Genomic DNA, 25,782 nt, shown 5'->3' on the forward strand with positions numbered 1-25,782 from the left:
GCAGAATGTACATATGCACTGGCCACCAAGTCTTACAGAAGATCAGGGGGACACCGAGGAAAACTGCAACCACTTGGGGGTAGAGAGAGGGCTTCTGAAGCTCTCCAAAATAGACAGGAGGATGTGGCAAAAAGACCTGAAAAGGATGCAAAGGACAGAGAGAAGAAAAGCAAGCGGTGTCTTGAGGACTCCCGCTCCACATTCACACTTTTTCCTCTCCATCGTCACTCTCATTTTTCTGGTAAGTTGAACCTAGATTTATTTTGTGAGATTTCTCTCTTCTGTACTGTAGCAGGCTGGTTAAGGCTGCCCATTAAAAGTGCACACTCTTCCCCTAATCAACTCTCCCAGGACTCCCTGAGTCACAAAAGATAGAAAAACAGAACGGGTTCATCACTGAGCTGTTAGTTCCTGCTACATCGACCCCAGAACATCCTTTGTTCCTATCTTTTCAAAGCATGGCTTAATTTTGCTTCTCACTCTGTCAATTACCCAATATTCCCATTTTGCTTGAGTTAACCAAAGCTGAATTTCTGTTGCTTACAACCAAAAGAACCCCACTGATGTAGGGTAAGTTCTCTAATAGACGGCATGACAGAAGCCACAGGGAGCTCTCGAAGGTAGCCTGAAATCCAGATACTTTATTTAAAATTATTAAAAGAACATGTATTAATAACAGTCAAAATTGCTGGCTATGGTACAATGACTAATCAATTTCACGTTTCTATGTGCTTGTAGTTGATTAGCATTTTCTAATGGTTAGGCTGATGATGTTTTACTACTACAAACTGTCTTTAAAGTTTACTCTCTTATCTCCCATGTTAGAAATAAGAACAAATGAGAATGAACTCAAATAACACAAATTACATGCTACAGGAAAAAAATCAAGGAGGGGGTTTTGAGAGTAGCAGATGATCTATGTTACAATGAAATATGTGAGAACCGCAAAATGTTTAATTCCTGTTCAATCTGAAATTTAGCAATATAACTTGTAGAAATAAGAGTAGGTTTTAAATTCTTTTATATATTCATATGTGAGAATTATATAGTATACATCAGAGAATCATTATACATTCTATTATATAATATATAATATATATTGTGATATATACATATCACTCTTTTAGGGTTATCTCATTACTTTTTGAAAATATTATAAAAAGAATTTGTAAGAACAGATAAGGTTGTGCCCAGACAATAATCACAATAAGACTACCTAATATTTATCTTTAATATTCAAGTTTTTTTCAAACATAACTGAGCAGAACTGGAAAATTCAGGGAGCCCACTCTGCCACATGTTAGTTTAACACAGGGTTCCTCAAACCCATAGCGTGTCGGCACTGTGGACCTTTGGGCAGGACGATTCTCTGCTGTGGGAGGCTGTCCAATGCACTGTAGGGTGTTTAGCAGCATCCCTGGCTTCGACACACTAGACGCCAGTAGCATCCCTAATCAAAAATGTCTCTTGACCTTGCCAAAAGTTCCCTGGGGGGCAAAATTGCTCCCTGGTTAAGAAACATCACGACTACAACAAAGCAAATACAACTGCCAGCTGTATGATTCCACTGTGAGTCAGCTGTGATTAAACCAGTTACATCTATATTTTAGTTCAAAATATATCATGACTAGAACTAAGTTAAATTACCAGTTTTTTGTATAAATTAATATACCAGTTTTTGTCTAAAGCTGAGCTGTCCAACCACTGTAGTAGTCACTAGCCACATGTAGTTACTCCAAAGTGAGATATGAAGTATAAATATGCACTGGATTTTGAAGACTTGATATTAAAAAAGGATGTAAAATATCCCATAATTTTTATGTTAACTGAACTATTTTGGTTATACTTACTGGCTGAAATATGTTATTAAAATTGATTTCACCTGCTCATTTTTACTTTTTTAACATGGCTACTAGAAAATTCTAAATTACATATATGGCTCACATTCTATTTCTGGTGGATGGCACTGCTCTAGAAACTCGAAATGACTTAGTATTATTTTTTAATGAAATAAATTCTTAAGTCTATCAAAAAGCCAAAAAACTCTGGAAAGCTCGCCAGAGCCCTATGACATCAACTCACTTTGAGCATCATAACTCTTTATCATGCCTAGATGATTTTTCTGCTTCTTTAAACCAATTGCTTCTATTCCAATGCTTTATTCTCAATGTTTCAGTCAGTTCTTTTCTAATTGCTGATTTATCTTCATGCTGTTCTTCATCACTCTCCTGCACACCAGTTTCTTTCATATACTCAGGACCTTTCCTAGCGGAATGTCGAGATGCTGCAGCTTCCATCATACTTAGAAAATCATAAGCAGGAAGAGGAGGTTTCCATTCCTGAGCAGGTAAAATTGCTGAAAGGAAGATATGATCAATGGTTAAAGATGAACAGATATAAAATCATCACACAAATATACTAGAAAATGTTTTGTTTTGAAAAACATATTTGTAAGAGTGAAGGCTTTATCAGTTTTACTTATCTAAGCAAAACTAGATTATTTTTATTGTCATTGTCCAAGGAACTTGATACATTTATCATACTAGTCATTTTCATTTTTTATATTACATTTGCAGGCTATTATATTCTAAATAAAGGTTAGCATTAATAGGAGAAAAAAACCCAAAAGGTCGATAATCTCACTGCTGGTTAACCCTTCTTGAGGTTTTAAAAAATAGCCATATGTGCAATGAGATCACACACAGACAGAAAGAAGCCTGTGGCGTCCCTCCCTGCCAGCCTTTATCCCGAAGAACTAGAACTATTTCCTATGAATAACTCCAAAAAATTTTTTTGAATGTACAATTTATTTTATCATTTAGACAAGTATTTCCTTACACTTTAAAGCATTTTTGTTTTTGAAGCTTTTGCTTAACATCCTTTGCATATACTTTATGAAAAGAAGCTCATTTTATAAAAATAATTGTAGACAAGGAATAATTAAAAACTGCTATGGAATCGCCTGTACTATAAACAGACAGCGATTAGATGACTTCTCAGACGGGCTCCACAGTAGTAAATCTTAACGTTATTTTAAAACACTGATTGCTTGAAGAGGAAAGCTGATTTAAGCTGATAACATACATGAGAGAAATTAGCTAACTTTTCTCCACTTAGTAGACAGATTTTACAAAACAATTTTAGAATTTAGTTGCCCATTTAAAATACTATTTTGAGAAATAAACTATATAAGTAAATGTACAAAGTAAATCTTTTAAAAGTAAATTCCAGTAAAAGAATCTCTACACTGTTAAGTGAAAAAATAAATATTCATAAAATACAAACTTAAGCATCTCTCATAAATCAAATAAATATCTTTAAAAGTTTAGGAAATTCATATAAATTCTAATTTCCTAGAGTGAATTAAAGCTCAAGCAAAAATCTGCATAAATAGTATATCCATACTCTTATTGGTATGTAATTTCTTTACTCAGACTCAGTTATATGAAATCCTAGTACATGGAACATCCGCAGGGTATTAATTCAGGCTACCCTTGTAATTGATGTTTCAAATTACTGTTGCCAGGTTAGCAGATTCAAAAGTGACAAACGAATAGATTATTTTCTCTTGAATATAACAAATAGGTAGGAGGTTAGAATAACTGTTTGTAGTCTGCAATATTCAGATAAAGTATCTTTATTAAAGATATTAAAAGAATCTTTAATAAAAGTCCAATTCAAAGCATAGCATATATTTAGCAATGTTTATTTTTTAAAGTAAACACTGCAGCCTAGTGGTCTGAGATGATGACAAAATGCCTGAAACTGGCCATCACAATTCTGCTTATTATTTGCTGAGGGAACTCTACAAAGGTCTGAAAGTTTTCAATTGCAAATAAAACTGTACTCTCATCATGCATGGGTAATAAATACATTATTATCAAATTAGTAATGATAATAATAATAGCTAACATTTATTAAGCCTTTACTATACACCAGGCATTATCCATTTAATCTTGAGATAAGTACAATTATTATCCCAATTTTATAGATGAGAAAACCAAGGCCTAGAAAAGTCACGGAAGTTGACCAAAGTTAAGCGCAAATCTCAAATAAGAAGAGCCAGTGGTCACAATTTCATAGAAATTAAGATGTGTAGCAAGCAAGGTGAGGCAGACACCTGTGGCACTGTGTTACACATTCAGGCTATTTCAAGAGTTGCTGCCACACCCCCGTCTCAGATCCATCTCCCAAAGAGTGTGAGAGCAGGTCCAGCCAGCACAGAAGACGGGATCCAGTACAGAAAAGCACTGCCTCAAAGAATTGGCAAAGGCATTCATTAACAAAATTACAGTGGAAGATATACCAGCCTCTCAGGAAACTCAGAAGAATTCTGATTCTTTCCTCTTGGTAATGGTTTGAGTTGAAGAATCAAAGCCCCTAAGGATGCTTCTTGGAGGAAAGGATCATTACATGAACAATGATAATACTTCAGAGATTTTACACTTTACAGAGTGCCTTTGTGTACATAATTTTATTTGATTTTTAAAATAACTATGTAGTCAGAGTAGGAACCATTAATCTCATTTTATAGTTATAGAGGAAGAAACAAAGAAAGACTTGCCTAGAGCCACAGTTAGCAATCAAGGAGGTGGGGTCATAAGTTCAGGTTTCTGTGTCTTTGAACATCACCACCTGTCTTAAAGCAATTCAGTTTGAGAGGTACTCTGGCCCTAACTAGATATAAACCTATCTGACTTAGTCAGAGTCCATGGGGCGTCTGTGTCACAGCAGCTGCATAATGACAACACTCATTTAATTCTATAAAATAGCAATGCAGACAGAGAAGTGAACACAGAATATCAGAAGAGTTCAAGAGTTACAACTGAAAGGACCCCTATACCATGTGGCTATCACTCGGAGACGAGTGATAATCACAGAAAGGGCTCCTTCCAGATTATGACTTAAACAAATAGTCAATTTAAGTAATTTTTCACATTTCCTAGGAAAATATTAAAACTAACAAATTATCTCAGAAAATTACGACTCAAAAGTACCACCTAAAAGGACCCAGAATAGCCAAAATAATCTTGGAAATGAAGAACAAAGTTGGAGGAATCAAATTTCCCAATTTACAATCTACTACAAAGTTGCAGTATTCAAGACAGTGTGATGCTAGCATAAGGCATCTGTATATCTGACAGATGCAAAACTATGTACAGGAATGTTCAGAGCAGCATTATTCATAATAAGCAAAAAGTAGAGACAACTCAAATGTCCATCAACTGATGGAGCAACAAAATGTGGTATATCCACACAATAGAATATTATTCATTCATAAAAAGGAATGAACTACTGAATGATCCTTGAAACCTATGCTAAGACAAAGAAGCCAGACAAAAAGGCCACATGCGATATGATTCCATTTATATGAAAGATCCAGATTAGGCAAATCCATAAAGACAGAAAGTAAATTAGTGGTTGCCAGAGGATGGAGGGAGGGGAAAATGGGAGTGACTGCTAATGGGCATGGGGTTTCTTTGTGGGGTGATGAAAATGTTCTAGAATTCAATAGTGGTAATGGTTGCACAGCCTTGTGAATATACTAAAAACCCCTGCATTGTACACTTTAAAAGGGTGAATTTTATGGCATATGCATTATGTTTCAATATAAAATTACTACCTATAGCCTACTTAAACACAATAATTTAGTTAAAATTGCCTAACTTAATAGAAATGAAGCAGAGCACCTGGGAAGAACAGGTGTGCTGCAATGATTGACACAAAATAAAGTCAAGTGTCTGATTAAATACACACAAATACACATAATGGTAGATTCATCCTATGCATGCTGGCTCCGAGACAATATAACACTGAATTGGAGTTTGTCCACCACAATCATGTGTGTGTATTTGTATACATGTATATTCATATATACACACACACACCCTTATTTCAGGACTCTGCCATGGAATAGTATCAAAATATTATTATAATATAGTTCATCTGGATCCAATAACAAAATCCTTGGATAGTACCTTAGGAGACTTTTTATTACATCAAATTTCACACTATTTCCTTGATATACCAACGACCTGGATTATTACATGTTAATTTATTTAGAGCAACAGGCCTACTGTTGGCACAACTGTATTTAAATTAGCATATACATCTATAACACAAGTATAAATTCACATATGTTTTAGAAAAGTTGAGGCTATGGCACGTCATAAACCAGCATCATAAATTCTGGGCCAAGATCTATTTTCTTGTGGTTCAAATTTCTGGCTCTGGAGTTGAAGAGATGTAGGTTAGAATCCAAAGCTTCCTCACTTACTGGTTAGTTATACAACTTTGAACTAGTTACTTAACTCTTCTACAGGTAATAATATTTCACATGACTCTAGTAAGAATTACATGAGATAATGCACGTGAATCACTCAGCATTGTGCTAGACACCTAGGAAGCATTCAATAAATGTGAGCTATTATTACCAAATTCAATACAGTGTACCTATTTTCTGTGGGTAATGATACCTATGAGATAGGAGTTGTCCCATGTACAACGCTATCAGCTTATTAATATTGGGGTTATTTATAAACATTACAATTCAACTCATTCTAGCTTTCATTAGCTATACTTCAAGTTTTAAAATCTATGAGGCAAAATACAGAACAGTGTGTTAAAACAGAAAACTTACTGATATGACTTTCTAGTCCTGCTTCCAATTTCTTAAGCCACAATAAAAGGTTCTGCTCACTTATGGCCTGGTCTGACGGAAATGCGAACACCTGGCCGCCTGAGTGCAAATTCACCACAACAAGAAGAGGTAGGGGAGGCAGAGTATCAAAATACGCCTGCAAGATTCCTCTCCCCACAGGGGTATTCTTTCTATGAAAGGGAGCAATTGAACATGTTAATATTTCTTCTATAACAAAATAATGAAAACAACAGTTTGTAGAACATTAACCTTTAAATACAGTATCACACCAATAAGTTTATTTTATGAAGAGATGTCCTAAAAACCAAGAAGTATATAACTAAGTTACCAGTAATCAGAGTATTAAAAAGTTTCTTCTTTTAACATGGGGCACTGTGTTTCTCTTAGGAGGAAAAAAAGCAGCCAGTGAGAGTTTTAATGAAAAACAGGTATAGTACAAAGGCTTGCGAATTTCAGCTTAATAGAATCAATTAGTTCCTTCCAAAGTTTAGCCAAGTATCTGATCACATGTCAGCTCAAAAATTAAATGGTTACAAGGGCCACCCCAGTGGCACAGCAGTTAAGTTCACATGCTCTGCTTCAGCGGCCCAGGAGGGTTCACTGGTTTGGATCCCAGGTGCAGGGCTACACAGCGCTTACCAAGCCATGCTGTGGTTTGTGGCATCCCACATATAAGAAAAAAAAAAGAGAGACGAAGATGGGCACAGATTTTAGCTCAGGGCCAATTTTCCTCAGCAAAAAAAAGAGGAGGGTTGGTGGCTACTAATAGCTCTGGGGTAATCTTCCTCAAAAAAAAAAAAGAAATTAAATGGTTACAAACTATAAAATAACAAGATACTTATAATAAACACTTCTTTTCTGAACAGAATTGTGTCTTTCCTCAGGAAAAAAGAAAGGATTAATTTCAAATTAAAAAGATTTTAAAAAATTATGTTCATCCAAGGAAACTATATGTTTAACATACCTAGTTTTCCTAATACAGCACATGCCACATTATGGAAAATACTATTTTACTCCAAGATGCCTACAAAGATAATTACCTTGGGAAAACTTTTTCTCAAGCAGTGGGTTGTACTGTTAGTGAACTCTTCACAACAAAAACATACACTGGTTCATTCTTGTACTTTTTTCAAATGAGTTAAAAATAAAATGTCTTTCATCTGGCGAATCTGAACAATGGATACTGTGTATATACGTGAACTGTGTTCACAGATATTAAATGTAACACAAGCCATACATCTAAACATACCAGGAAATATTCTTGGTGAATGCACTGAAAACTTAACATTTTAAAACTACAGAATTATAGGAAAAAGAACTGAATAAAAATATCAAAATATCACAATGTTTATTTTTCTGTATTTGTCAAGTTTTCCTCAATGAACATCACTTTTAAAATCAGAAAAATCATTACTTTTAAAAAGGTACTGTATGACACCAAAAGCAACAAAAGCAAAAATAAACAAATGGGACTACATCAAACTAAAAAGCTTCTGCACAGCAACAGAAACCATCAACAAAATGAAAAGGCAATGGACAGAATAGGAGAAAATATTTGCAAGTTATTTAATAAAGGGTTAATATCCAACATAACTAAAAAACTCACATAACTCAATAGTTTAAAAAAAACCAATTAAAAAATGGGCAGGGTCGGCCCAGTGGGGTAGTGGTTGAGTTCGTGCACTCCGCTTCAGCAGCCTGGGGTTCACTGGTTCAGATCCCAGGTGCAGACCTATGCACCGCTTGTCAAGCCAAGCTGTGGCAGGCGTCGCACATATAAAATAGAGGAAGATGTGCACAGATGTTACTTCAGGGCCAGTCTTCCTCAGCAAAAAGGATTGGTGGCAGATGTTAGCTCAGGGCTAATCTTCCTCCAAACAAAAAAAGGGCAGAGGAACTAAATAGACATTTTGCAAAGAAGACAAAAAAATTGCCAAAAGGTATGTGAAAAGATGCTCAAAATTACTAATCATCAGGGAAATGCAAATCAAAACCACCATATCATCTCACACCTGTTAGATGGCTATTATCAAAAAGACAAGAGATAAGTGTTGATGTGAATGTGGAGAAAAGAGAACCCTTGTGCACTGTCAGTGGGAATGCAAATTGGTGCAACCCTATGGAAAACAGTATGGAGGTTCCTCAGAAAATAAAACATAGACTACCACATGACGCAGCTATCCCACTTCTGAGGATGTATCTAAAAGAAATGAAAACAGGATACTGAAGAGATATCTGTACCCCTACGTTCACTGCAGCATTATTTACAAGAGCCAAGACATGGAAACAACCTAAGTGTCTGTCAATGGATGAAGAGATGAAGATGTGGTAAATATATATATGGACTATTACTCAGCCATGAGAAAGAACAAAATCCTGCCATTTGCTACAATATGGATGGAGCTTAAAGGCATTATGCTAAGTGAAATAAGCCAGACAGAGAAAAATACTACATGCTATCACGTATATGTGGAATCTAAAAAAAAAGTCAAACTCATAGACACAGAGAGCAGAAAAGTGGTTGCCAGGGACTGAGGGGTGGGAGAAATAGGGAGAGGTTGGTAAAAGGGTACAAACTTTCATCTATAAGATGAATAAGGTCTGAGGATCTAATGTTAAGTCTGGTGACTACAGTTTAATAACACTGTATTGCAAAGAGAGTAGAACTTAAATGTTCTCACCCTCCTCAAAAAATTTATGTATGTGTATACGTATTTATATATATCTGCATATGTATATGTATGTATACATATATATATATATGAGGTGATGGATATGTTAATTAACTAGATGAAGGGATCTTTTCACAGAACAGACATCAAATCATCACAATGTACACTTTAAATATCTTATAGCTTTATTTGTCAATTATACTTCAAAAAACAAATAACAGCAAAAAAAAAATAACAGCAAAAAAAATGCATTGTAGAACAGAATTCAATCTAAAACAAGGTCAATCTCATACCATCTGAGGGAGTTTAGTTACTAAAATACCATGATAACATAAACACTGGTCCCATAATATTAACTCCAAAGGTAGAATTAGAGAGATTCATTTCCTAATGAAAATGTAATAACAATTATACTTTCTTTACCTTTTGCACATTAAAAAATAAAAATATACTTACAAATTTAACCAGCAAGGGGTGAGTGAATCCAGGTGTTTCTCTTTTACCAGCGTCAATATTGCTTTTTTATACTGAGGAATTATGCTGCCATCACTGAATAAAATAAGCAATGGTTTCTGAAGTCTTAAATAAGTGGGAAGATTTTCCACAGTGATTTCTGGCTGTTTAAAAAAAAAAACAGCCCATGAGGAATAACGATGCATAAAATAGAAAATAACATTCAAATCACTCATGAAATTTTAGTTTGTAAAATGTAATTTAAACATATTTTCACTTAAGCAGAGATTTTGCTATACTCACTAATAACTATGGATCTTGAGTCTTTTATTTAAGTCTACTTTAACTTAATAATGAGTTACTTGTTTTCAAAATAAAACCACTAATAGAATTCAAAAATAAATTAACTCAAAGGAGCTCCCTGTTTTACAAGGATGAGACACTTCTAATAATTTCCTATGCCGAAATCTGGACCAGACTAGCTGACACCCATATGACAAACAAAACTCTTGTTATATGTTTTCTCTAACATAAAATTTTTGAAAAAAATATAAGCTGTTTTAAAAATATAATCTTTTAATGTCTATGATTACTTAAAAATTAATAAAACCTTACTTTGTTTCAGTATTATGGATTTTTACCATAATTAAAATAATAAAAAAATCTAAAATAAATTTTTTAAAGTCTATTTCTTTTCAGTTTAAAATAACAAAGAAAGAATTTAATATGAAATAAGAAACCTAACCCTTTTACTCTTTTTATTAATTATATATTTGTATAAGACAATTTGTCTAGGCTGTTGTTAACAAAAATTGGAAAGAGAAACAAACAATATTAATATATTTAGGATTGAAAATAGCAATGACTTAGAATATCAAAGCCTTCTACCATTTTTCGTTTTAGTTTCACAACTATTATTTCATCTTATGGATATACCTGTGATGTAGATCAAATCACCCTACATCAGATAAATGATCCCCAGCTGACAGATGAGGAAACCAACAAAGAGAAGCTGACCTGCTGCAGTCACACAGCTAGCCAGGAGGAAGAGTTGAAACTAGCCCCCAGCATCCTGCTCTCCAGCTCCCCATGACCTCATATCACACCAGAAATCCAAAGGAACAATTTTATTTTCTTCATGGTGCCAACCACCTCTGGACACAGTACTGGTTCATCCTCAAACACCGAACTCTGGCATATACTTTTCCCTATCTAGTTCTCAAAGCCACTTTTCCTCTGCCAATTCTCATTTTTCTTCAAATTTTTTCTCTTTCACATTTAAAATCCTCTTCTTGCACCTTCCTTTTTCACGACTTAATTCTTAGATCACTTCTTCTCCAAATTCCCCTATGTTGTCTTCTTGTGTTAATTATCCTCTTTAATTTTCTACCAAGGTAATATCCCCTTGTTAAAACTGACAGATCTTATCAAGCCAGCAGATTTCCTCACTCGGAACAGAATCAAAACATAGGTGAGATGGAGCCATCACTCCTCAATTCAAACATTTATTGAGAACCACGAAGTTCAAGATGTTATGCTGAGTACTGAATCCAAAAGAGATAAGATACTTTCCCTGCCCTCAAGGAATTCATACTTTAGAGGAGGAGAAAGTTATACAACTGCCGTGATCCAAGAAAAAAATTAATGTGTGACAATAAAGAAAACTATTGGTTCAAATTAAGATAACAAAAAAGGTAGGGAAACTCAAAGATGATTTTAGGAAGTGATACTTGATCTGAGCCATGGATAAGGAATAAGATCTTGATGTGTGTGTGCTAGAGTAGGGGTTCCAGATATAGGGAGCATCACGATGACAGGCAGAGAGGTGTTAAAGCAAACATAGTATCTAGGAACAATGAGAGCGAAGTATGCCAGACTTAGGCACACAAGACACAAATGTGGCTGTAAGAACAGATGCGAAAATGACTTGATAGGTTCTTTGGCATTGCAGCAACACTGAGAAGGTTTTGTATCAAATGAGTGACATGGCTAGGTCTGTTCTAGATGACTAACTGGAATATGAATTTGCAGAAAGACAGACCTGTGACAGGCATTGCTTTTTCCTATGTCTGTCAGGAAAGAAAGACCAAGAGTTCTGTAACTTTAGAAGGAAAGTTGAGATCATAAACACAGATTTAGTCATCATCAGCTGGTATAATGATGGTAGAAGTTCTGGGTATGGATAAAATTTCCCAAAGAAAGGACATAGCAAAAGGAGAAAAAAGGGTTGAAGATGTAATTATAGTGGCCAGAGGCTTAAAGGAGTATCTGGAGAGGAAAGAATTACAAACGTTAGAGGAAGAGAGAACTTTTGACAGAATGGCATAGTTAACAGTTTTGATTGCTGAGAGGCTAAGGAAAAACAGAAAAGGTCCTCAAACATAGTAATTGAAAGGTGACTTCTACTATCTGAGTATATAAGAGTCTATAATTGTGTGGGTTCTGGTATTCCTATCCATAACAAAAGCATAAAAAAGGGAATTCAATGTATCGGTGAAAAGTGCTAAAGATATTTCCTAACTAACAGTTCTAAGTGTGACAACCTTGGATATATCATTGCTTATGTAGTTAATTATCATATATTTCAGATTTGGACATTATTTACCTGGGCTATGTGTCATGAGGTTCATTAAAATAAAAATTTGAGAGGCTGGCCGTGGCGTAATGATTAAGTTTGTGCACTCCGCTTTGGTGGCCCAGGGTTCATGGGTTCAGCTCCCAGGTGTGGACCTGGCACTGCTCATCAAGCCACACTGTGGCAGCATCCCATATAAAATGGAGGAAGATTGGCACAGATGTTAGCTCAGCAACAGTCTCCCTCAAGCAAACACATGAAGACTGGCAACAGATGTTAGCTCAGGGCCAATCTTCCTCACAAAAGAAAAGAAAAATTTGATACCATATAAAAATGTTTACCTGGAGTGACGTCAGCATCATGGCAGAGTGAGCTCTCCCCTTAGACTCTCCCTTCTAAGATACAATGAAAAGGACATTCATACACCAACAGAGGACATTCACAAAACACAACAGACATGTAAGAGACCCACACAGCCATATGTCTGAAGGTGGACGTGCTGGACCCCCCAGAGGAAGTGGAAGGATGTAACGGGAATCTTCTCTCCCGAAAAGCAGCAACCCAGGGACTGCATGCAGCTCTGAGAGGAGAAGGGGATGGGGCAGCCCTCTGCCAGAACACCATCATTCTCCAAGTTCCCTCTCAGTTCAGGAAAGCCCCAAGGAGAGGTAACTAAGCTTGTAGGGGAGGTAACTAAGCTTGTAGGGGCCATCTTCATCAAGCTAGCACCCCAGGAGAGAAGACAGCGAGGGCCGACTAAGAACTCCAGTGGGATCATGCACGTGAAAGAAAGCGCCCCACCCCCTGCCCAGCACTCCAGCTCAGCCAGTCAGCCAGAGTGCGCACAGAGAGAAAAGCAGCCAGTGGCTGGAGCAAGTGAGCCACAGATCATAGCAGCATCAGAATATACAGCCCCTGACTCCCACTCAGTGGTGGCAGGCGGAAGCTGTGACCAGATACTATCACTATGCAGAGGCAAAAAGCCACAACATCAAGCAGTATGAAAAAGTATCTTAAATCTCCAGACCAGAAATCAATCCTGAAGGCACAGAAATTTATAATCTAAATAACAGAGAATTCAAAATAACTATCATAAAAAACCTCAATGAGTTACAAGAAAATACAGATAGACAGTTCAGTGAAATCAGGAACTATTTCAAAAGGAGATCAAAACTATAAAGAAGAACCAATCAGAAATATTTGAGAGGAAAAACACAATGGACGAGATAAAGAAAAACCGGGAGTCCCTAAACAATAGAGCTGATACAATGGACGACAGAATTAGCAATTTAAAGGACAGAAATATAGAAATGCTTCAGATGGAGGAGAGAGAACTAAGACTAAAAGGAAATGAAATGAAGAAATTCTCTTGGAAATATCCAACTCAATTAGCAAATGCAACAACAGGATTACAGGTAGTCCAGAGGGAGAAGAGAAGAAGAATGGAGCAGAAAGTTTGTTCACAGAAATAAGAGTTGAGAACTTCCCAAACCTGGGTGAGAGGCTGGAAATACAGGTGAAAGAATCCTGTAGATCTCCTAACTATAGCAATGTAAAAAGACCTTCTACAAGGCATATAGTAGTAAAGCTGGCAAAAGTCAATGACAAGGAAAAAATATCAAGGGCAGCAAGGGAGAAGAAAGTAACTTACAAAGGAAGCCCTATCAGGGTTTCAGCAGATTTCTCAGCAGAAATCTTACAGGCTAGGAGAGAGTGGAATGATATATTCAAAACTCTGAAAGACAGAAACTTTCAGCCAAGTATACTCTATCCAGAAAAAATATCCTTCAGATATGATGGAGAAATAAAAACTTTCCAAGATAAACAAAAGTTAACGGAGTTTATCAACACAAGACCCTCCCCGTTCACAAGAAATGCTCAAGAAGGCCCTCATACCTGAAAAAAAAAAAGAGGGGGGGGGGCTACAAAGCCCTGAACAAGGAGAGAAATAGGCAGGCAAAATCAGAAAACTACAGCTCTCTATCAGAACAGGTTAGCAAACACTTAATTATAAAATTAAAGATAAAGGGAAGTAATACACCAAAAATAATCTCATCATTTTAACCACAAACTCATAATACAAGATGGAACAAATGTGAGAATAATAACTTAGAAAAGGAAGAGGAAAGAGATGGAATCAGCTTAGTCTAATGAAATAAGTGGCCGTCAGAATGGACTCTCTCACCTATGATATTTTTATACAAACCTAATGGCAACCTCTAAACAAATAATGAGAACAGAGACACAAAGGATAAATGAGGAGATAACTAAGAAAATCATCATAGAAAACTACCTAACTGAATTGGTAGTCCAAAATACATACGATGAGAAACAAAGTAAAGGCAGAAGAACCAGAAAACAAGCGATAAAATGGTAGCATTAGCCCTCATATATCAATAATCACTCTAAATGTTAATGGATTGAATTCTCCAATCAAAAGTCACACAATGGCTGGATGGATTTAAAAACAAGACCCAACAATATGCTGCTTCCAGGAAACACATCTCAGCTCCAAAGACAAACACAGGCTCAGAGTGAAGGGACGAAAAAAGATATTCCAAGCTAATGGCAAACAGGAGACAGTAGGTGTTGCCATACTTATATTAGACAAAGTAGACGTCAAGATAAAACAGGTAAAGAGAGACAATGAGGGGCAGTATATAATGATAAAAGGGACATTCCACAAAGAACATATAACATCTATAAATATCTATGCACCCAACACAGGAGCACCAAAGTATATAAAGCAACTATTAACAAACCTAAAAGGAGACATTAACAAAAGGCAATAATAGTAGGGGACTTCAACACCCCACTTACATCAATGGACAGATCATCTAGACAGAAAGTCAACAAGAAATAACTGAATTAAATGAAAAATTAGATCAGATGGACTTCATAGATATATATAGAACACTCTAACCAAAAACAGAAGACTACACATTCTTCTCAAGTGTGCATAGAACATTCTCAAGTATAGACCATATGTTGGGAAATAAGGCAAACCTCAATGAATTTATAAGAAGATTGAAATCATATCAAGCACCTTTTCTGACCATAATTCTATGAAACTAAAACTCAACTACAAGAAAAAAGCTGTGAAAGTGACAAATATGTGGAGACTAAACAACATGCTACTGACTTACAAATGGATCACTGAAGAAATTAAAGGAGAAACCAAAAAATATCTGGAGACAGATGAAAATGAAAACACACCATACCAACTCATATGGGATGCAGCAAAAGCAGTCCTAAGAGGCAAATCATAGCAATACAGGCCCACCTTAACAAACAAGAAAAATTTCAAATAAGCAATCTTAAACTACACCAAACAGAATGAGAAAAAGAAGAACAAACAAAGCCCAAACCTGGCAGGAGAAAAATAATTAAAAAGAGCAGAAATAAATGAAATTGAAACAAAGACAGTAGAAAGGATCAATGAAATGAAGAGCTGGTTATTTGAGAAGATACACAAAATTTACGAATCTGTACCCAAACTCACTATGAAAAAAAGAGAGAAGGCTCAAACAAATAAAATTAGAAATGAAAGAGGAGAAATTATAATGAATACCACAGAATTACAAAAGATTATAAGAGAATATTATGAAAAACTATAGTCCAACAAATTGGACAACTAGAAGAAATGGATAAATTCTTAGACTCCTACTACCTCCCAAAACTGAATCAAGAAGAAATCAAGAATCTGAATAGATCAATCACAAGTAAAGAGATTGAAAAAGTAATCAAAAACCTCCTAAAAAATAAAAGTCCAGGATCAGATAGCTTCTCTGGAGAAGTCAACTAAACATTCAAAGATTTAGTAACTATTCTCCCAAACAATTCCTAGAAATTGAGGAAGACAGAACACTTCCTAACACGTTGTATGAGGCCAACATCACCCTGATACCAAAGCCACACAAGGACAATACAAAGAAGGAAAATTATAGGCCAAAATCACTGATGAACATAGATGCAAAAATCCTCAACAAAATATTGGCAAACTGAATACAGTAAAACATTAAAAAGATCATACATCATGATCAAGTGGTATTTATCACCAGGGACACAGAGATGGTTCAACATTCGCAAATCAATCAATGTGATACACCACATAACAAAAGGAGGAATAAAAACCACACAATCATCTCAACAAACGCAGAGAAAGCATTTGTCAAGACCCAAATCCATTCATGATAAAAACTCTCAATAAAATGGGTATAAAAGGAAAGTACCTCAACATAATAAAGGCCATATACAACAAACCCACAGCCAACATCATACTCAATGGGGAAAAACTGAAAGCCATCCCTCTGAGATCAGGAACAAGAAAAGGATGCCCACTCTCACCATTCTTATTCAACATAGTACTGGAGGTTTTGGCCAGAGAAATTATGCAAGAAAAAGAAACGAAAGCTATCCAAAGGCAAGGAAGAAGTGAAACTCTTCCTATTTGTGAACAACATGATTTCATACATAGAAAACCCCAAATAACCTATAAGACAACTATTAGAAATAATCAACAACTACAGCAAAGTTGCAGGATACAGAAGCAACTAAGAAAAATCAATTGCATTTCTATATTCTAATAAACTAACAGAAAGAGAACTCAAGAATATAATCCCATTTACAATCACAACAAAAAGAATAAAATATCTATAAATAAATTTAACAAAGGAGGTGAAAGACCTATACAATGAAAACTATAAGACATTATTGAAAAAAAATCGATGATGACATAAAAAAATTGAAAAATATATCATGCACACAGATTGGAAGAATAAACACAGTTAAAATGTCCATACTACCTAAAGCAATCTACAGATTCAATGCAATCCCAATCAGAATCCCAATGACATTCTTCACAGAAACAGAACAAAGAATCCTAAAATTCATATGGGGCAACAAAAGACCCCAAATAGCTAAAGCAATCCTGAGAAAAAAGAACAAAGCTGGAGATACCCACAATCCCTGAATTCAAAATATACTACAAAGCTATAGTAATCAAAGCATCATGGTACTGATACGAAAATAGACACACAGATCAATGGAAGAGAACTGCAAGCGCAGAAATAAAACCACACATCTATGGACAGCTAATCTTCAACAAAGGAGCTAAGAATATACAATGGAGAAAACGTCTCCTCAAAAAATGGTGTTGGGACAACTGGACAGCAACATGCAAAAGAATGAAAGTAGACCATTATCTTTCACCATACACAAAAATCAACTGAAAGTGGATCAAAGACTTGAGGGTAACATCTGAAACCATAAAACTTCTAGAAGAAAATATAGGCAATTCACTCTTTGACATCGGTCTTAGCAGCATCTTCTTGAATACCATGTCTACTTGGACAAGGGAAACAAAAGAAAAAATAAACAAGAGGAACTTCAACAAACTAAAGAGCTTCTGTGAGACAAAGGAAACCAAGAACAAAACAAAAAGACAATCCACCAAATGGGAGAAAATAGTGCAAATCATATATCCAACAGGAGTTCATCTCCATAATATATAAAGAATTCACATAACTGAACAACACAATCAAAAAACAGGCAGAAGATATGAACAGACATTTTTCCAAAAAACATATACAGATGGTCAATAAACACATGAAAAGATGTTCAATATCACTAATCATCAGGAAAATGCAAATCAAAACTACACTTAGATATCACCTTACACCTGTTAGAATGGCTATAATTACCAAGACAAAAAACAACAAATGTTGGAGAGGGTGTGGAGAGAAGGGAACCCTCATACCCTGAAGGTGGGAATGCAAACTGGTGCAGCCACTGTGGAAAACAGTATGGAGATTTCTCAAAAAGTTAAAAATAGAAATACCATATGACACAGCTATCCCACCATTGGCTATTTATCCAAAGAACTTGAAATCAACAATACAAAGGGACTTATGCACCCCTATGTTCATTGCAGCCTTATTCACAATAGCCAAGATATGGAAGCAACCCAAGTGCCCAGTGACTGACGGATGGATAAAGATGACGTGGTTTATATATACAATGGAATACCACTCAGCCATAAAAAAAAGACAGAATCATCCCATTTGCAACAACATGGATGGACCTTGAGGGTATTATATTAAGTGAAATAAGCCAGACAAAGACAAACACCATATGATTTCACTCATATGTGGAAGATAAACTAACATATAGTGCTCCTTATGTCACTTTAGAAATGTAGAAAAGCATAAATTTATAATATTCTAGCTATGTTTAGTATAAACTCAAAACAACTGAAATCAAGAAATGCAGGTTACATCTGTTGTACCCCTGAATCCACTATTATACAAGGTAAGCATTGGAAAAGGCCTTTCATAAGACAATATTTTGTTCTAAAACTGGATAAATAATAAGAATACTGGAAAATACTCTCTGCAGCAGGTGCCACAATCACCTGCAGTTTACACATGTGGGAACAGAGGTGCAGAGAAGTTCACACGCAGCCAATGAGGAATCGAGCAAGGATTTGAAGCCAGGCAGTTTGACTCTCTAGAATCCATGTGCTTTATTTCAGCCTAGTTTAAGTACTTCAACTGGCCATCAGCCACACTAGTCTCAGAAATAAAAAGTAATCCAAAGACATACAAACATTTGGCAGTGGACTAGAGAAGCTGTATATATGCATAATGAGTGAACAATAAAACAGAGCTACTCAATGAATCTTCAGCTCACAAACATCTTGCCCTGTGCCAACAAAAGCTGGAAAATCATGTATTAAAATATACAATCTTTAGCTGATCTAGATTTTCTTCTTTCAGATAACACTCTTATTATAAATATACTCACAAATGTTTCCAGGAATGCATTTTTTATTATTTGAACTATGTCTTCCGCATGGGTATTAGCTAACGGAATGCTCTCTATTTTGCCTCCTTTGTGTCTGGCAAGCAGCAGGGCTGGAAGAGTTGCAGCATATTTATTTGACCTATAGAGAAATGTAGTATCAAAATTCCCAAACAAATATAGCAAGTCATCACAAACATGAACAATTAGGCCAAGAGGGCACAGTGTGAAGCAGCAAAAGAGGAGCCCTACTACTAATAAAAACATGAGCTCGAATTCCAGAGAAACGTATCTTCCCTGTGAGGCTATCTGAGGAAGTTCAGAGCCTTGGTGACCTAGGTTAACAGAAAGCAACAAACAATAATCTAGGCAGATTTTTTGTTTCTAGACAACTTACTCATAAAGAAAATGTCTAAATAGGATTAGGAACACACTGAAAGTTCTCACCCTTTGTGGACTGCTCATCAAACTCCTCAGCAAGGAGATGGGCACTTATTAGAAACCTACTATTTGCCAGCAACTATACTAGGTGCTTTTAGTTTTCATTCAGCCCTCAGAACAGCCCTATAAAGTTGCCACTATCACTCCCATTTTACAGATGAGGAAACCAGGACTCAGAGAGTGACAAATGGCAGAGACAGAATTCAAACTGAGGTACTCCAGATATAGAGTCTGTGCTCTCTCCACTGAAACAGAGCTCAAATCTGCTCCCTCCTTCTAGTACTTCTGCAAACTAAGCCTAAAAGAAAAATCACTAAACAAAACAGGAAAAAATGCTTTGTGTGAAATTACCAGTGAGGTAGCCACACTTAGATCATGTTAAAACTCAATTCATGCTAGAACAAAGTATAGACATTATAATATTATAGGTATTAGTAAAGAGCCCAGGCTTCAGATTACCTGGAGGACCCTCCTAGTTGACCAGTTAGTTATAAACAAAACACACTCTGCAAACTGCTGGTCTAGCTCTTTGGACCATAGTTAAACGCACAATGACAGCAGAATACAAAATAGTGGGTGACTGACTGTCCATCTATCAGGTGAACAGGTCTCACATTCTCTAAAGTTCTGGAGTTCAGCATGTACTTTTCAAAAATTACTGATTTCATGGGTAGAACAGAAGCTTGATCATCAAAAGCATATGTCACCAACATGCAGGATGAAAGACTTAAGGTCACAAATCACAATTAGGAATATTAGAGTCAGAACTTAATAAAGACAAACTAGGGCTTAACAACTCAACTTGCATCTGAAAATAAGCCACTAATGCAGAATGTGATGTGTATTGATAATAATCTCCACGTTTTCGGTTCAGTCCTTCATTCTGCAGCAACTAAAATATTTGATAGTTCACAGGAGTCCCCAAATTATACAAATAAAGCCACCTTAGTGGCTAAAAAAGCACTGATTAAATGTATGTTTGCAATAGCTTAAAATTAGTTAGAACTATCAGGTACAGTCGCATCACCTAAAATTCTGGGAGAAATATGGAAAAATTGTGATTTTTATGTCTAATTTAGTGTCAAATCAAAACCTAGACACTCAAGAAGTACAGTTTCCCAAAAAATGATAACTCCCAAGAATCAAAACTGCAGCTAACAGAATCCAAAGAGGAAATTTTTTATAGGAAAATGAAGTATTATGAATCGAGGTTGCCCTGTGGGGGCTCTAAACTAAAGTAAAAGAATACATGAAAATTCTAAATAGTGAGGCGGCACTTCACAGATTTTCCCAGAAGGAATTAAAAACTTAGCTATGGTGCTGTTCTACCTTCCTTCATCAACTGTGTAAAGATAAGCAACACAGATATGATTTTGCAAACTTCTTCCTCCCCAAAGTTAGAAGACCAATAAACTTACAATATCAAAACATCTTCTTCAGAATAAATTCCAGTGATAACACATCCTCTTAGGTAGTTTCCTGCTTCAGTGAAATCTTCTTTTGCTATAAATATACAGATAAGACAAAAATCTGAAACCTTTAAATCTATGAGTGCTATTCAACCAATAAACAAATTTATAAATGGTAGTGCTTTGTTATTAATTAATTATGAAGATAAATACTTAAGTGCAGACCTTACATAACTCAGTGGTTCTAACATAAATCTGTGTTTTTTATGACATTTGATTACTAAAGAAATGTAAGTTGATACAGTGCAACTATGATTCTCTAAGCAAATGTACTCCAAATATAATTTATAAGATTTATAGCACTCTAATCATACAGAGTTACTGAATAAATATCTGTTGCATTTTCATTTACTCCTAAGACAGAGAAAATGGAGACAGCTGTCCTACATGTAGCCTGGAAAGAGAAGCAGGGTATGTGAAATGACATACACATTATAGTCACAAAATCTAAAAATGCCTGTATGCATAGAAAAAAGTAGAAGACTGGAAATTCTAGTCCTCTAACAGTATCTGTTAGGGTTCTGTGATTAGGAGGAATTTGTTTCTTCTTTTTTATTTCTTGTATTTTTTGTAATGTGTTTTTGTTACTTTTGAACTTTGATTAATTTGTGTATCAGTCTTTTCTCATTTGTTAGGACATACATATTCAAAATAAAAACTATTATTTCTGTAGAATTCTGAATTTTCATAAATAATAGCATATTCTGGGTCATGTTATAACCAAGAAGCAAGTCTGAATTAAATAGTTGTAGACTAATGAGAAAAGAGCAGAGGTGGACTTATATGAATGATACAGTCTTGCCAAGTGAAGCCAAAAGATAGTTCAACTCAATGCATGAAAGGTTCATAGCAGTTCAAATAGAAAAACACTGATGTAAAAATTGAGTCATGTAGTAGCCAGTAGTCTGGGCACACTGAACCTAAAAGATCTGTACCTCAGCAGTCAGCACAATATTCATGATGTGAGCATCAACACTGTTAACATCAGGTAACCACAAGATCATTTTCTTTAAAAAGGATGCATACTTTCCACTGGATTGAGAAATACCGTAGGAAATCTAGCTTACTAGAGTGGCACAGTCAGCCGGCAGGCAGCATTGAGAGTTCATGTATAATCACAAATTTAATGAGAAACTAGTAACCCATGAAAATATTTTCTTTAGCCTGTGCTACACCAAAGTAGAAAAGATTCACAAGAAAACTAAGCATCTAGAAAGGACTGAGTGCCTATACTTTCATTTCTAAGAGAAAACAGGTCTAAATTCTGGTCAATAATTGAGGATTGTTATCTAAAGCAATGACATAATGGAATGTGTTTCAGCTTTCTCTTTTCTTTTTTGATACATAATAGTGGAAAATTATACTAATACTCCCATATAATTTTCTCATACAGAAGCCTTTCTACTCATGAATATGTTTCTTGAAAGTCTCTTCACGAATCCATTTGTTAATAAATCCAGGTTACTTGTGGCATGGGAACATTTAAGACTGTTGACCTAAGATGAATATCCATTTCCACTACATCAGAGTATAAATTTTCCTGTGAACATTGAAAACCAGGCATATTCTCCCCTTGGTGAAAACTGCATATATGTCAGAATATATGGCAACCCCAATAAAAGAAATAATCAGTTATCTACATAAAAAGTTTATTTAACCACTATAAATATATTTGAGATGTAACGTTAATAGTGACCTACAATATTTAGCTATTTAACTATAAACATATTTTAATTGCATAAAATAAATACATTAATTTAGCAATACTTTTTCTACTATCACATCTTATTGAATAGTTATATTCAATAACTAAACAATAAATATATTTTAAATAAATTAAATTTTATTTATTAAAATAAATTAAAAATAAATAACTAAATAATAAATAATAACAAATAAATGCACACATACAGATACATCTATTTTTTTAGCTCTGTCGGCAGAGAGAGTCAAGAAGAAAGAACACTCCAGTAACTAAAAGCACTCCTAATCCCTAGAACATGGTTTCTAAATTCAATGTCCCACTAAAAGGAACCTGAACTCCTTGGAGAAATGGCTGATTCCAGGAATGAGGCTAGAAACATTTTGTGCCAAAAGGACACATTCAAAGAATGATGGAGACATGTCAAAAGGACATAGGAGTCAGATTGAAGGGGCTCCCACTGACCAAATCTGGGGCAATTTGAGCAAAAAAAAATGATAGTAATTGATTATAACCCATTTAATAAAATAAAAGTTCGGGCATCCACACCGATAAGCGAACAAATAAGAAGAGAAAGCTCTTTCTTACAGTAGTATGCCAACTAATAAATGCAGAAGGAATAACGGAGATAGAAATTTTCCTCTTGGCAAACATAGAAATAGCTCTTTGAGGCAATGGCCTTTAAAACTGGAGCGCAAAAGTATAATGAGAAACAGGACATTTACAGAGTTTTAAATTATATCCCCACAAGATACTTATTAATCAGAGGAAAACAGTAGAGGGACCTGGCAAATACACTAGTGGACAAAAGAGACATTTCAGCCCTTGTGGAACTCGCATTATATTAGTCTTCAAATCATTAGGATCTATATGAATAACAAATCAATATCTGATAGAAAATAAGTGCTCAGTAAATGCCAATAGTCAGTTTTTATGAGTAAAATACAAATGTACATAAAAATGTTAACAAACTCATAATAGCCTTTTACTGTTATACATTTTTTCATTCAATAGATGTTGAAGGTCCAGCAACTATCATGTGAAGAGTCTGCAAAAAACAAAAACAACAAAAAAAGAAGAGGAACTAATATCCAAACGAAAAGGCTGGCAACAATCAATCCAGTGAATAACAACAAAGCATCACATCCAGATTACATCATTCTGGCACACCAGAACTACCTGTATATAATTTAACATTATACTTTTGACTTTTGTTGACAGATAATTACATGTAAATTCTATCATCATTTGTACACAAATATGATCAATTACACTGTTCCTCGTGTTGGTCTCTTATATAAAACACAATGTGAAAAATTCCTCTCAGCATTTACAACCAGGAAAAGTTTTCACTATGAATGAGTCAGGAACCTAATTTGTATGTTGCCATTTACAATGATGATAAGATGGCAAAAATTTCATCTTTGTTTCTGGTTGCCACCAGATTGCTTAGAGTTAAGTTTTATGATCAACTGCAGTGTTTTATAGATATTCCACATAATTATCCCCTACTCTTTTATTGCTTAACTCTTATCCTTTTTTTAATGATTTTATCATGTTTGTACTTTTTATTATCTGAAGACTTTAATTCTTTTTGGAAGGAGGCCCAGTGTAAATAATGAGAACTTCAGGGCACCAGACACTTGAGGTAGACAGTCAACAGCGGGAGAAAAAATGTTAGAAAGACAAAGGAGTAAAACAAAGACTCATTCACTTCCCATTTTCATAAAGAAAATACAAATTAAAAAGCTACGCCCTCTAGGATTTTGCCTTCTAAGACGGTAAGTCACAAAGCATACATTAATATTCTTATTATTTCTTTCTAGTAAGTTCTTTTGGCTCTTATTTTAAAAGATTTTGAAGACAAAGTTGAGAGAAAAAATTACTAGACAGAAATTGTAGAAAGCAAAATTTAATAGTTAATAGCATCCACTATATACAAATATAATGCTAGAGATGTGGATCCTCTTCCAATATAAATATCCTTAAAAGTTCATTCTGAATTTAAAATTCATCTCAAATGAAAGAAAAATAAGAAGTGGGGAGGTTTGCTAGATAAATGGTAAGAGTTATCATGTGATGAAGAAAACACTAAGGGTTTTGTTATCCAGTCAAGAGCCCATCCACAAGCAAAGGCAAGAGAATAACATTCTAAGTAATACTATTGGTCAGAAAAAATACCCTATGTGTACTGTTCCTTTAAAACTTACTGAAAGATACATTCCTATGAAGCAAGAAAAAAATAAAGAGTTAGAGTCTAAGAAAAGAGAAGTTGTAATATTAAAAGAACACTATAGCCTATGAAGCTATGTAAAACTATCACAGTAAAATTAATTGCTATAAGCACTATATCAAAGCTGAATGCAAAAGCAATTTAAAATGTATCAAAAATAAGATGAGTTAATAAACGGATAGAGGGATAGACAGATGTACAGGTATGTGTTACATCAAGTACAGTTAAAGGCTAATGGTAGACTCTAGATGGTGGGTATATGAGTGTTTGCTGTAAAATTCTCAACTTTGCTGTTTGAAAATTTTCATAATAAATGTGGAAAAAATAAATGCAAGAGATTTTTGGAAGAGAAATACATAATGCAAAAAAATAAAAGCTCAGCAATAATGATAATCTGTGTTTCATAATATGAGACCATAGAGGCTCATATAGAGAAAAAGATATAGAAGAAATTAAAAACATCATCATCTTCCAAATGAAGGAATCAAAATGATTGAAATGGTCTTTAATTTTACAGATTCCATTTTTTTTTAAAGAACACTTTCTCTAGCCCTGAAGAAAATAAAAACCAAAAGAAGTCTACTCCACACAGAAAAAAGTAAAGAAAAATAACTAAAGAAATACCAAAGAAGTATAAAACAAGCAACAGACATCTAAATAGGTCTAGACAATGTGTAAATGGTTAAAGTTCACCCAGAAGAATCCATAGGCAATAATGACAAGAAAATGTAAAAAGACAATTAAGAGACTTGACCCAATCATATATTCAATATTA

General features: G+C 34.9%; 1 protein-coding gene across 10 annotated transcripts in view; it reads right to left on the minus strand.

Moving 5' to 3' along the window:
• Window positions 1–621: 621 nt before the first annotated feature.
• The window catches only part of TXNDC16 (thioredoxin domain containing 16), a 131,772-nt gene continuing 106,611 nt past the window's right edge, over window positions 622–25,782 (minus strand). For all 10 annotated transcript variants that reach the window (XM_070593063.1, XM_070593061.1, XM_070593065.1 and 7 more), the window contains 5 exons: window positions 21,022–21,106; window positions 19,166–19,304; window positions 9,790–9,950; window positions 6,641–6,831; window positions 622–2,356 (listed from right to left, as the gene is read on the minus strand). In XM_070593063.1, the coding sequence (XP_070449164.1) occupies window positions 2,091–2,356; window positions 6,641–6,831; window positions 9,790–9,950; window positions 19,166–19,304; window positions 21,022–21,106 (842 nt within the window). In that variant the 3' untranslated portion in view covers window positions 622–2,090. The remainder of the gene's footprint in view (window positions 2,357–6,640; window positions 6,832–9,789; window positions 9,951–19,165; window positions 19,305–21,021; window positions 21,107–25,782) is intronic.

Source organism: Equus przewalskii, chromosome 25 (assembly GCF_037783145.1).
Source record: "Equus przewalskii isolate Varuska chromosome 25, EquPr2, whole genome shotgun sequence".
NCBI lineage: Eukaryota > Metazoa > Chordata > Mammalia > Perissodactyla > Equidae > Equus > Equus przewalskii.